General features: G+C 44.1%; 1 protein-coding gene across 1 annotated transcript; it reads right to left on the reverse strand.

Annotated features, from left to right (window-relative positions):
* Nucleotides 1-756: 756 nt before the first annotated feature.
* GPR37 (G protein-coupled receptor 37) lies at nucleotides 757-12,551 on the reverse strand. The gene is made up of 2 exons (XM_041471569.1): nucleotides 12,045-12,551; nucleotides 757-1,575 (listed from the first exon to the last, which is right to left on the reverse strand). The coding sequence occupies exons 1-2, from the start codon at nucleotides 12,549-12,551 to the stop codon at nucleotides 757-759; spliced, it is 1,326 nt and encodes a 441-aa protein (XP_041327503.1).
* Nucleotides 12,552-14,252: the final 1,701 nt, after the last annotated feature.

Consider the following 14,252-nt stretch of genomic DNA (forward strand, 5'->3'; position numbering starts at 1 on the left):
ATTTTGTATACCTGCAGGTTAAGAAGAAAATTTTCAATGAGGCACATCAAACCTTCATAATATAACATTAAAAAAGCCCAGTCCTATAAGTCTAATACCATTATAACCATCTTCCTTAAACACTCTAATTATGTCCTCCAAGTGTAAGTTCTCAAATGTTAATTAAATATGGCCACCTAAATTATGATATGCAAAGGTTTTTTTTTTAATTAAAGAAATTTAATACTACTCATAGGTGTGTTTGTTAAACGTAGATTGACAATCAAGTTAAAGAATAAAACCTCATTTATTTTTATGCTACTTTATAAATTCTCTGAAGCCCAAGTCCTCTCAAAATAGTGTACAGTAATTGGATTAAAACTACCTTCAAATACTTTCCACCACATCTTTTATATGAAAACACCTTGCAAAGCCCACAATGTCTATATAAACATTTTACAGTGATTATCAAAAAAAATACTACAGAATTAAATAAAAGCAGATTGATATGGATCCTTCTCCTCAACCAATGAAATCCTAGCACCATACAAAATCTCATGATGTAAAACTGAGTGCTGGCTCTCCTTCTCTTTCTCTTTCTTTCCTTTTAATAACCAAAGAAATTATTTTCCAAAGCATGACTGTTAATACAGATTGGTTTTCAAGAGTAATTTTTAACAGTGATTTTTTTTTCCCTGCATTTTGCTTCAAGAAGAAAAATATGAAGTAAAAAAAAGAAAAAGGAAAAAGATGCAGGAAATAAAGTCCTAAGGTCAATTAACAGTGAGTCCCCACGGAAGCAAAAGTCGACATTTCGCGACGAATGGTACTGAATGGGGAGAGCTCCAGTTCTGTGGTGTACTCGTTGTCATTGTCATCACTCGTCACCGTGGAAGACTTCTGGATGCATTCATCACAGCAGCAACAGCAACACTCCATAAAGGCCCGGCTAAAAGGTTTACAGAGACAGAACAGGAGAACTGGGGTAACACAGGACTTAAAGAACAAAAGGAACTGACTAATGAGATGGAGGAGGTCCATAGTCTGTCGAGAGACCCCTGTGGACATGTAGGCAGTCACAATGTTGCAAATGTTTTCAGGAATTATGCAAAATCCATATAAAATGGTCAAAGCCACCACTGTGCAGTTCATCTGACTTTCCAGCTGAATTTGTCGCTTGTTCCCCCTTGTGCAGGCTTTTTCTGCCCTCCTGATTTTCCTCGCCGTCACCAGGGAGCAGGTAATCGTGAAGAGGGTAGGCAAACAGAAATAGCAGCCAAAGTACCACCAGAGCCGCGCGCCATCGTAGGTGAGAGCCAGCACGTAGATGGTGTCGGGCAGGGCCGTGGAGATCTTCACCACGCAGCGCTCGCCCGGGGGGCTGCCGCTGTACTCGGGCTCGTCCCTGGCCAGCTGGCGCAGCACCACCTCGGGCAGGGCCAGCAGCAGCGCGCCCACCCAGATGACGGCCAGCTTGGCCGTGGTGGAGGTGCAGTTCTCGATCATCTCGTAGTACATCTGCACGTTGGTGGCGGCACGGAAGCGGTCAATGCAGAGCGCGCACAGCGTGAAGGTGGTGACTCCCAGAGAGGCCACCTGGGAAGGAGGAAAGGCAGCACAGGTTAATACAGGTGCTGTCTAGGGGAGGTTAAAAAAATGTGGGGGAGAAAAGGGAAAAGAAAATGAGAAAAAAAAGGCGGGGTGGAAGGAAGAGAAGCAGTTGAGTACCGTGCTGCTGAGCACCATCAAAAGAAGCATCACAGACAGCACTTAGCTTCCAGTGTTTGCTGAGCTACCATCCAGCACGCACTCCAAAAAGAGTACATACTTCTATTTTTTTGCCTACAAATTCTTATTCCAGCTTGGTGTCAACCTCTCCTGGAGGTCCAAGCAAGCATCTGTGCAATGTTGAATGGAAAAAAAAAATAGAAGAATTGACTAATATTTAAAACTAAACTGTTTCCTCCAGCACTTTTTTCTAAGGGGTGTTTTTCAGAAAGATTGGTTCCACCACAGGGGTTGGAATTTTAAGTCAAAATGGGACAGATAGGAGAGTCTTCCTTCAGCAGAAGTTATGACCACATAATAAGTTCATCATGCATGCAGGGGATCAAAACATTAAACCTTCCATATCCACAAAACTTAGAAACCCTGGGGATGAGGCATCTACTGAATTGAGTAGGATCCAGCAACTATTTTTGTGGACTTGGGCTTTTAAGCAAAATTTTGATGGGATGTAGGCACATAAAGTCATCCCCCACAAGTTCAAAGCAACTGTATTTGAAATCCTCAGACTTCCAGAGCCTGTGCAAAACTAATCTTCACTATAGTGATTAGGCTCTATATAACCAATAGTCAATATTTCATTTAGAAAAAAAATCAAGGAAAACCCAGGCTTAATTTCACAGGAAACATTCTGTGGGAGAGGGTACTGTAGGCCAGGAGAAACAGAAGAAGTTTCATTCTTTAAATGATTAAAAGATGGATTGGAGAGAGCTGTCAATTATATACTGTGAGGAACAAGTACAGAGCAATGCTTATGTTCTCTGGGTTTAATAATCATTATTCTATGCATGAACAGAAATCTTGTGCTGTCATGAAACATCATTTCCGATCATTTTATCCTGTTTATAATTTAATTTCCTAAAATAAACTTGCAAGAAGACTATATATATTTTGGCCTAATTCTATTAGCAATAAATTCAACTTCAATTCAAATTTAAAGCAGAACTCCCATTAACATCAATTGGAGAAAGACTAAGTGCCCTGTTGAAATTTAATTCACTTGTTTTCTTGGGTTTGCATACTCATGTTATGCTGAAAGTGTGTTGATGTGTTGTGAAAGAAAAAAAAAGTAAAATAATATTGCTAATAAATGTAAAGAATGCTTACTTTTATAATGAATGAACCATATCTTGGCAATTAACTGGTAAATCTAAAGTAATATTAGGCAGTTCATTATAATTTTGCTGATCAAAATTTGATGTGCAATGCTATATTTAAATTTCATGTAGGCAGACTTTAAGAAACACTTTCCGATTTCCACCATAATATTGAAATAATACTATTTATGCATCTCTGAAAAAAGTTCTTCAAAGATAGATAGCACAAATATGCACAATTACATAAATGTATCATTAATTTTGGCCTTCAATATTTAATGGTCATATCTGATGGCTAAAATTGACAATCACTGAAAAATATAAGGCACTTGGAATTACAACTGCGAGATGTTGGCTTGGTTGGAGAATTCTTTGAAGCAGCTTCCTAAAAGATGGAATAAGTAAGATGCAATCTCTTACTAATTAACTTGCAGAAATATTTAATAATGACAAGGAACTACTGTAAACGTTTTTAATAGGTAACCATTGGTTTGGAAGTTTAATAGTCTGACAAGATTCAAAGAAAGCTTGGTAAATACTGCAAAAAAAAAAAAACATTTAAAGAAAAATAGTTACAGAGAGATTTTAATGAACAGTGATAAACTTCGCTAATGAAATATGATTTTCCTGTATCACAGCTCGGAGTCAGATTTTTTAATTCAAGATTAGCAACTTTGTTTCCAAAATATTTAAATGTGTGTGCAGTCTTCAAATCTCTTAGTGACAGCAAAACCTTTAGCCTTAACACGCAACATGAATAACAAAAGGGTCAGGACTCAGCTTGCTACAATTATAAGAGACAGGGAAATAACTGAGATCTGGAAATGAACAGGGATTGAAATAGAAATCAGCAAAACAGAAGAAAACCTGAGTCTCTGTACATTAAGATGTTTCCTTTCAGCTCTGGCGTGAGCCTCCCCCCAGCCCAAGGCAGACACTTGTATGGCTTCAGCATTTCATTGCAAACAGACTGTTGTTACACAGCGGCCGAGACATTAAACTCTGCAGCTGTTAGGGCTGGGCTAATGAGAGAAGACACGTCTGCCATGAAGAAACATAACCTACGGGGTTCCTGTCACATTAACTGACCAGCAACTTGCAGGCTTAAAACAGGGAAATAGAGCAAGAGGAAACAACTAGGAATACTGGAAGGCGGCTTTGAAAACCCTCCCGTGGATTTACTGATGAAACAAGCTAACCAAAGCCAGTGTTTCCCTGGAACAAGCAACAGTTTCCTATTTTCTGTAGATTAGCAGAGTTAGTGATGCCATGGAAAAGCTTGCAAAAACCAAACAAAAACACTCAAGCAGATGATCATGGATTCACTCCAGCTGACTTGCTTAAATGCAGTAGAGCAATTCAAGGGTTGGATTACTTACTCCACACAGCAGACTATGAGTAATAGCCAGCAAAATCAATGGGTGCTGCTCAAAACCTATGGGTGAGAACTGGGACATGCATTCTGCATGTTCACACAATTTCAGTATAGGTGTGTTTCTTCATACCAGTCATACTAATAATTAGAGTTAAGCTGAAAGTGTGAAAAAATTCAGAGAAGTTTTCTTTTCAGGTATTATATTGCCTTGAAATAACTACAGAATTAAGATCATTAATTTGACAGGGAGAAGGTAAAGCACAAATTAACAAATCGTAAAGTGGTGCAAGGCCGCATGGAGTTTAATGGTGCTCTTCTGGTAACAGCTGAGTGTCTGATATGCTGTTCCAATCTTAACTCCACCAACCTGGCAGGAAATGAGGCAAGGCAAGGGCAACTCAGGCTCAGTAGTTTTTGATTATCACTTAGTTGTCTGGTTTATTTCCCTGTTGTCCACTGAAGATCTCCTGCAGTCTCTAGACATTCAGGATGACATAATTTTACAACTTTCTCTTACCGCATGAAATCAGAAAAGTCCCCAAATTTCCAACTGAATGACCATCAATCTGCTCTGAGGAAGTGGTGAAGGAACCCCTGCTTTGAGGAGATACCCACACCATTTGGGCAGAGAACTGCTGCTGAAGGGATTGCTAGCTACAGCATGCACACACAGAGGAAGACATTATTGTTACAAAAGAATCTCTTTAAACACTGTTGCTCTTTAAAAAGCCTTGACCGAGTTAGTGGGCACTGTGATATCCCTTCAAGATACTGCATAAACCTTTGGTCATTAGCTCAGCAGCTGTTAGTCAACAGTGTCAAAACTGATTTGGGGAATTGAGGCCACAGAGGACAATCACAAACTCGTGAAATGCTCAGCATAATTGCGGTTCTCCTGTCCACTCTTCCAACATACTGGTTCCCCTTTCACAAACTTTTAACAATTACCAAAATGTTCCCAGGCCTTTCCTGGCCTGCCCTACTTCTTCTACTGGCTGTGGTCCCACAGCTCTTGGCCCTGGCTTCCAGGAGCAGAGACTGTGGCTGACCAGCAGAGCAGTGTAGATGTATCACAGTGAGTTATGGCTGTGGAAAAAAGACTCAATGTTGTCCCACTAATTTCTAATGTAATTTCTAAAAGTAATGAAAACCAGAAATAAAATCAGAAAAGGTGACTTGGATGAAAAGACCAACAAAGACCAAATTCTGTTAGTGAATATAAAAGAGAGGCTGGGTCATTCCACCCAATAAGACAAAGATCAAGAAGTGATATTGCTGCTATCTACCAAAAAAAAAAAAAAATGTGTTAGGAGACACAAATGTAAAAGACAGTGAATGTAACAGAATGGAAATCAACCAGCTCTGAGCAACTCCAGGCTAGAAATGACAGTGACCATTCTGGTGGAGAAGTAGTGGAAACAATGTAGACTAAGTTTATGTTGAACAAATTAAAATAAAGGTGTTATAAGAAGTGGACCCTTCTACCAGCTGAAGCTGAAGTTTCTAAGAGAGAATATATTTTGTGTTGATAGCAAAGAATTTCTTAAAACTACATGGCACAAATCCTTTGTTACAAGACGAGATGGGTATACAAAACATTTCCCATTGCAGTGGGAAAGCTGAACTACAGAAGAGGTTGGTGACTATTATCCAAGCCACCTCTGAGCTATCAGTGACACCCCGTAGACTCTGGATATCCATTCCTGTTATATCATATAAATGACCTTTTGTTCCTCAAGCCATTACAGTTTATCATTTTCTGATGGCTGTTCCACATCCACATTAAACTTCACAGCTTTTGAACATGTTATTGCAACATACTGGGGGGGGGGGGGGGGGTCGGGGGGGGGGGGGGGGGGGCTCTTGTAGATTTGTCAGTTTTCCCTAAAACAAATAAACAAATTTAGCACAGACTGCAATTTTTTTTTTGTGCTTCTTTACACATACAGTACAGACTCCAGTAATAAGAACAGACTACTGCAAAATAAAAGATCAACCCATTGCAAACAATTATGTGATATTTATCTAGATTTATGTTCTTTTAAGAAGAAAGTCTCACTCCACTCACAAATAAAACCGAAAAGACCCCCAAAACAAAACCAAGAAAAACAGTCATTATTAAAAAAGAACAAAAATATATCTGTATTTCTCACAAGAAGTGTTATTAAACATTAATGGCTTTATGCATTAAAATAGGGAAGAGTCTCACAGTGAAAACACTACTGTGGTGTGGCAAGAATAATTCAGTGGCTAAAAAGATCTGAGACCAGGGTACAGCTCTGACATTACAGCAATTACCTTATGCATTCCAAATAAAAATCTACATCACCTATCTGAAAGACAAGATGATAGTTCTGAAATCTACTATCAGGCAGATGATCCTACACACATTTCCACAGGTACAATACTGTTGTTTCCTTTGAAGTACTATCAACATTCACACCAAGGAGACACAAAGCACACATGCTTTATGTGATATTTACTTTTAATATCTTACACTTCTGTATATCACAAGATATACTGCTTAGAATCAGAATCCACTTCCATGCACCACTCTTGAGTTCTGCTGGAAGCAAAAGTCAACAGAATATCAGGCACTGGAAATACTCGCTAGTACACCACATGCTTATCCAGGGACTTGGAAATGTCATAAAACACAAAAGGATTTCATTTTTGCTCATTTTCATGTTTGCAATCTACCACACTACCAAATAGGTAAATTTAATTTTTTTTCTCTTTTCTGTGTCACTCTCCACTGAACATCAAGTTCTCATCACACTACATAAGGGACTCCTGCACTAGTTCTTTATAGCAGCAATATGGAACTACAGATAGAAATCTACCTCTTCCTCTTTTTGCAGGAAAAGTCCTGTCATATGGAGAAATTACATGCTAGTGTTCAGAGCAGGGTGAATAGAGCTGGGATCACAGATGCTGCCTTTTTCTCTCCACACATATGTAACTTACTGACCCAATTTTAAACCTACTCTGACACAAATTCATTTCCACGCTGAAATGCCACAGGCAAAGTTTAGCCAAAAGCAAAAACTTAAAAGATCCTAAGGACAGGATCTGCAGAGGAAAGAAACACTAACAGAACAACCAACATGGCAGCTATCATCATTGTGCCATTAATACCTAAAGGGCAGAGATATATTAACACTTCAGTTTTAAATAATTGTTGTGTGATAAGCACTGAAGATATTCTGCTCAGCTAAAGATACATCAAGCCATTGCCCTAGAAAACTCTCACGATGAAGCCTTGAAACTGCAAACATCTCTGAGTGTCTTTGTCTGTGACCCAGAGGACTCACTGGAGGTTCAGGAGCACAGCTCTGACTAGAGTCAAAGAAGAGACATAAAGAAAATGCTGCACATCAAAAGACACAGAAAAGACAGATAATACACAGCTTTTATAAACTCCCATTAAAAATGTATTTGCTTCCCTAAAGTGAAACTTAAAATAGGGATCTCTTCTCACAGCTTTGGAACAGGCAGAGAAACAGCTGCTTTCTCTGTGCTCCTTGCTTACCTCTGTCAAGTAAAGAGAAATGGGAAAAAGCCTCACCTCAAATTGCCCGAGGATCAGCTCCGGGGAAAGAGAGTAATTCGTATTTCAGTCCAAATCAATCCTCATGCTTTCCACCCAGAATACTAATTGTGATAGCTTTCCTGAGCTGGAACTTGCCCACGAGAAACAGGAGTGATGCCACAAATTCATTGCCAAAAGCACATGCAGAGTTTGGGCACCAGATTTCAGAGACTTGTACTGTCAGCCTGTGCCAGAATCACGCCAGTCTTGTATGCATGATATGGTCCAGATGAGGACACCACAAACTTTGTCCTTCTGTTCCTTGTGAGGTGTATGGGAAAGGCAGAGGCAGAGGGCCTCATGTTTACTAGCAGTGAATTCAGGGCTGTGTACCATACACTGGCCTCAGCAACTTCTTGCTCTGTGCTGGACTGCACAGGATGGTAAATCAGCCTCTGCAAACCCCCATGCTGGACCATTCCTCAATTCTAAACTCTTACTTGGCTATAAGTAGCCTGATTCAATCTGTTGGCATAGAATGCAACCCCCTCAAACAAAGCTTCTTGTGTAACCTCCAAAAGGAAAATACACACAACTCAAGCAAAGTTTCTTCTTAAGCCTGAAAGAAGGTTTCTAGTCTTACCTGACAGAATCCATTTGTCATCTTGTGCAAGTTGCTCTGGGCCTTAAACAACTTATTTAATCTCCTCATTGCTGGCTTTCAGTGTTAAAATAAAATAAAGAAAAAAACCCGCAACTTCACATGAATAACAGTTGTAAAATATTTAAAAGCACAGTAACAGTACAGACCAAAAGAATTCCACATCAGCAGGAATTAGCCAAATTCATTGTCTTTCTATTGTCATTTACCTCATGTCTCCTGATTCTGAGTAATACTGACAAAAGTATATGAAAGACAGAACAGTGTGCAAGTAAACACTTCAGACATGTATGCCAAAACCCAGACTTCTGAATCATGCAGAAAAGTGACACAGTATTAAAACGGCAAAGGAGAAGCACATCTCCACACATCCTTACAGGCAGAGCTGTTCGTCCTTACAGGCATCAGTTGTTCAAATTCCCTTCTCAACTCCTTTTCAGTACACTCAAAAGCAGTAGCTACAAGTGGCCATACTATAATACAACATATAGCTGAAATTACTAGTGAATGTACTTGTCAGAGGACAAGTATTTATTAGGTATGTGAAAACTGCCCTTTAAATTAAATTTGTGAAGACATTCCACTGCTGGAAGCTCAGTCTTTACCTATACAAATGTGCCAGGAGATATCATAAAACATTTTCCCCAGACTGTGTGTGCATATGTGTTATCACTAGCAACAGATGCTTTGTTGGAATTCTACACAATATCCATAAAACAGCACAAATAAAAACCAATTGGCCACAAGACGCTGAACTAAGAAAACTCAAGGTATTTCCCTGGGATCACTTGAAACCTTCAACAACACAAAGCATGCTTGAATTATGTTAAAATGCTGTGATCACTGCACCACTTGCTGTGGATAATCAGCTATCCCCTGTTCTCTAGTTCTGAGAGTAAAAGCTGGTATGACAGAAGGCTCAAGCCAATAAGGGGTTTTGATGCTTGAGATATTTCTGGATCTACAAACCCAGGTGAGACATTTAGCTCTCTCTCTAAACAGCGAAAAAAAAAAAAAAAAAAAGATGAAAAGATGGAACCAAGAGACTCTTACAAGAACTAAACACTGTGCAAACTTATGGAAAACACAGACAAGAGGTTAAAATGTGTCCATCTTCAGGAAGATGATTCTATTTGTATTCCACAAAGGTCTGGAAACTTCTCCTGAAGATAGCTGTCAAAGCTTTCCTCTCAAGGAGCTAAGAAGAGCTCACTCTTTCCCTCTGTGTGAGAAGAAGATGGGCCAGCCCAGGTGAGTTACAAAGGAAAACAGAGTGTTGTTCAGCTGTCAGATGAATGTGGTGCTGTAAACAATCCTTGACAGAGCAAGGAGCAGCAGCTGCGCATGGGATGGATCTCATGACATGCTACACATCTGCATTGCTCCTGGTGGTGTCAGTGTCACTGTGTAATGCCTGTGAGGTTAGATCAACACTTGGAAAGCGGTGAACCTTTGCTCTAGGTGCCTTCTCTGCCTCAGCAGGGTCAAATCCTGATTTACAGGACAGTGTCCTTCGTTCCAGGCTCCAGGTGAACTGGAGAGTCATGATCCACTAGTGCTCAGTATCTGCCCCTTATAGCCACAGTTTACAGAGAGGGAAATCCAGCCTTTTACTTACTCCTCTCAAGGTGATGAGATACTTTATATACATGAGTATTATATTTAATGACACTGAACAAAAAATACACAATTCTGGGAGCAACACAGAACCCTAAGGCTAGACCTCTTTATATTTGTAACTAAGACCTTACATTCTTAAGAGCTTAACTTTAGAACTAAGTTAATTATACTTCCTCAAGGACAAGGAAAATGCTTTACTTTTAGACACGAGTGATAATTAAGCCTAATACAGTCACCAGTTCATCCTGACTGGACTGGTGCCAGTTCTTGAATAAGACCAACTCTAGACATCCACAGAACTTTAAAGTGAAAAAATAAGGTAACAATAAATTATAATGGTGTAAAGCAGCAGTTGAATATTTTTTGGGATTACAGTTTTGAATTTCAACAACTACATTTCAGATAAACTACTTTCAGTTTGAAAAGCTTTTTAGTGCCCAAAGTGCAGTATTATTTTGCTTATGCAAAGCATAAGTAACTAATTTTGAGGAACAGTGTGGCCACACAAATCATCTAAACTACTCATCTGTTTCAACTTTGCATGTAGATGCACCAAAAAAGGGTTAGAAAGCATGAAATGTCACATGAAAGTCCTTGAAACACAAACTACCCTATTTTAAATGAAATGGTTCCTTTTAAAACACTGCTACTTATTTTACTGGTTAACACAGCAGCCCCAGAATCCATTTCAGGAATTTTAAAGGATTCAAGTACTATCAGTTTCTCAATAAATACGTATTTACTGCATCATGTCTTCTTAAATGCAAATCACTTAAGTGTACTCTGAGTTTTTTAAATGCAGGTAGTATAGTACTGGCCTATAATTCAACTAAGCATATCACAGCTCCACCCTTTGTCCAATATCACCAGTAATAAACTGAACAGATGAAAGAAGCAGTGGCAAGTTTATGGCTACACAGGTCACACATCTTTCTTAACACTGTAAAATATCATAGTATCATTTGACAGTTAATTCTGTGTTGCTGTGTACTAATGTGCTGCTGAAACTGACACTCTGTATTAATAAAAAGTTGGGTATTTCAAGATTTTTTTGGGAGGGGGATAGGAGGTTGCTTTTTTGTTTGTTTGGGGGCTTTTTCTAATAGCTCGTTCTTAGGACAAGAGAACCACCAGTTGTTTCCTCAGCTCTCAGTTACAGAATAATGTTGGACATAAGGTTTTGGGAATACAGGAGAGCCAGCCAGAACTCCAGGCTACCACCGCAGCAGCAAGTCTCAGTGTTCAGTTCCAGTAAATAAATAAAGCGGACAACCTGAGCACTGCCGGCAGGACTGTGGCCAGCTGTCTGAGAGCTTCTTTGACAGAGCCGCTGAACAACTGCCAAGAAGCTGCAGTTTAAACGGAGCTGGTGTCTTTCAAAAAAACCCCAAAAAAACCAAAAAACAACAACAATAACAACAACAACAAACCACAAAAAAAAAACCAAAAAAACAAAACAACAAAAATCAACAAACCAGCAGCTAAATAAACGTGAGATTTGAACGCTTAAATACAAGTTAAGAGCCCAGACATTCCATTAATGGGATAATCCCATTTTTACATTCACCTCCTTACAAGCGATCCCCTCAAGCCGCTTTCGTGACCCATCTTCACTTCACTAAAATAAACAAAGCAAAAACCTTGAAAACTAATTCTGAGAGGATCACTTGTTTTTCAGGGCCACAAAACAAGGAAAGTTTGGCAGAAGTCGTGCGAGTGGCAGGAAGCGCCGGACGCACTCAGCAGGAGCCACAGAAATCCCGGTGCCGCTGGACCCGGTGCGATCACTGCCGACTCCGCTCCCTGCGGGGCCGGGCGGGGCCGGGCTCCGTCGCAAGAGCACCCAGGAAACCCGAACCAAATAGCACCGGGACGCCCCCGGGCCGGCAGCAATGACAGCGAGCAGCGCCGGCTCCGCACACGGCTCAGGCTTGCGGCGGGGAAGCGGCGGGGAGAGGAGGTCGGGGTCCGCGTATCCCCACCCACGTACATTACCTCAATGTACGGGACGATTTTGCACGAGAAGTCTTCTAGAAGCCACTTCTTCGTGAGCTCCTGGAAGATAACCAGCGGCAGGCAGAAGAAGACGATGAGGAAGTCCCAGAAGGCCAGGTTGGCCAGCAGGGAGTTGGAGATGCTCCGCATGTAGTAGTTGTGGCAGACGATGCACATCACTGCCATGTTGCCCATGATGCCGATGCCGAAGATCACCACGGAGAGGCACATGACGGCGTAGGCGCCGTACGACTCCTCGGTCAGCGGGTAGAAGGGGTTGCGGAGCCGGGCGCGGCGCCCCGTGGCGTTGCCGCGGCCCCCGGCGCTGCCCTCGCCGCCGGCCGAGCCGTGGTCCGGGGCGAGCGGCGGCGGGGCCGACGGCGAGCGGGAGCGCTGCGGGGGCGCCGGCGGCCCAGAGGCTGAGACGGGGTCCGGGGCCAGGGCGCAGGCAGCCCACGCACCCAGCACCTGGCAGAGCAGGGCGAGCGGAGCGCGGAGGGGCCGCATGGCCGGGAGGCGGCGGGGCTCACCCGCTCTCCTTCAGAACCGGCGGCCGCCTCGCTCGGCGGGGCTGGGAACGGGAGACATGCCCACCCGGCTCCCGGGGATAGCCTTCCCGGCCGGGGCCGGGTCAGGAGCGGCCACGACGCCGCTGCCGCCGGAGCGCGGCTCCCGCTGCCGCCGGGGTCCGCCGCGGGCAGCGGCCGGCGCTGGGGGCGCGACGAGCGGAGCGGCGAGGAGCCTCTTGTCGCCGACGCCCGGGGCAGACCCGGAAAGTTGTGTCGCCGTCTCCGACGCTCCGAGTTAATGTAGCAAGTGCAGCGCCGGGAGAACCCCCCCACGGCGCTCCGCCCTTTCCCGGGACCGCTGCCTCCCCGCCAGCAGCCGCACCGGTCTCGTGCTGCCCATTTGCGTCCTCTCGCTGCCGCGGGCACCCAGTGGCTGCACGGGTCAGGAAAGGTCCCTCTAGGAAGACACCTCCCCTCGCCGGGCGGTGGCGAACACTAACTCCTCGTCTCCAGCACCTCGGAGAACACAGGTTGTTGCGCGCAGCTTAAGGTGTTTCAGAGCTTTGCAAAACTCTTGCCGGGGTCGATCGTTGCACCCACAAGCACTCGCACGCGGGCAGGGGACGGCTAGCACGGCCAAGGTGCCAAAGATGCTGCCGGCGCCGGGCGGGCAAGAACCGGGACGGACCCCTCGGGGATGCTCTTGCCTCCCGAGTCGTGCGGGCACCAGGTGAAGCGGGGCGGCAGCCACGGCCCCCCGCGCAGGCAGGGGCCGGTGTCCGGCGGGCTGTGCTCCTGCTGCCGGCTCCCTGCGGCTCCGGCCCCGCTCAGCCCGGTGCGGCTCTCCGGGCTCGGACCGGCTCCGCCGCGGCTCTCGGGGCGCGCCGGAGAAGCGCGGGCCGAGGGGCGGGTGAGGGGCCGGGCCGGGCCGGGCCGGGTACGGCGCTCTCCGCCGGCCCCCGAGCTCTCCTGGCGGGGATACATCCCCACGGCCGGCTCTCCGCAGCTCACCGGCGCGCCCCGGTATCAGCGTGTGGCTGCCCTCCTTGGGCCGCAGGTGGCAGCGGGGCCGAGCGAAGCGCCAGGCGAGCAAAGCGCCCCGCTCTGGTACCGGGGGTCTCGCCCCGGCGCCAACCGCGGGCGGAGCGTGGCTGGAGGCGGCGGGGGAAGCTGTCGGCACCGGGACGGCACAGGACCAGCCAGGGCACCTTGCTGCAGGGGCAGAGGCCACGGACGGGGAGAAAGGGGCGCGTGTTCCCCCGGGAGAGCGCAAAACGAAGCAGCTGAGCGAAGGAGATGGTGTTCACACATCATCCCCCAGTGGAATAGCATCAGAAGGGTCTCCGCAAATTTCTTTCCTGCTATGGACATTTGTGTATGGTTTTATTTCTTGCATTTGTACAGTCAGATAAACTTCATAGTTCTTCTTGTTTCTCTGATTTTTGTTTCATTCAGGTGACAGCTTGCCGAATTTGGATGCAGTAACTCTATAAGTACCCTTAAGGATTCTCCGTAGCCCCTGCAAGTTGCCATTTTGTAGAGCTTTTGTGTAAAGTATGGCCAACTAGTTTAAAAGTTTAATATTTTTCCCATAAAGCGGTTTGAGAAGATGTTGTGCTATTTTTCCTTTGAAAAATGCCCGTGACAGTCACCTAGAAAACACAAACAAGACAAACAGAGAGTTTTTCCTTTTCTCAGA

This window comes from Pyrgilauda ruficollis, unplaced genomic scaffold (genome assembly GCF_017590135.1).
Source record: "Pyrgilauda ruficollis isolate IOZ18807 unplaced genomic scaffold, ASM1759013v1 scaffold27, whole genome shotgun sequence".
Lineage (NCBI taxonomy): Eukaryota > Metazoa > Chordata > Aves > Passeriformes > Passeridae > Pyrgilauda > Pyrgilauda ruficollis.

Bases quoted from the DNA above. Each gene is read 5' to 3' on its own strand.
- GPR37 (XM_041471569.1), bottom strand. From the start codon at position 12,551: ATGCGGCCCCTCCGCGCTCCGCTCGCCCTGCTCTGCCAGGTGCTGGGT. The intron at 1,576-12,044 runs GTAATGTACGTG...CCTCCTTCCCAG, and splicing joins AAATCGTCCCGTACATTGAG to GTGGCCTCTCTGGGAGTCAC.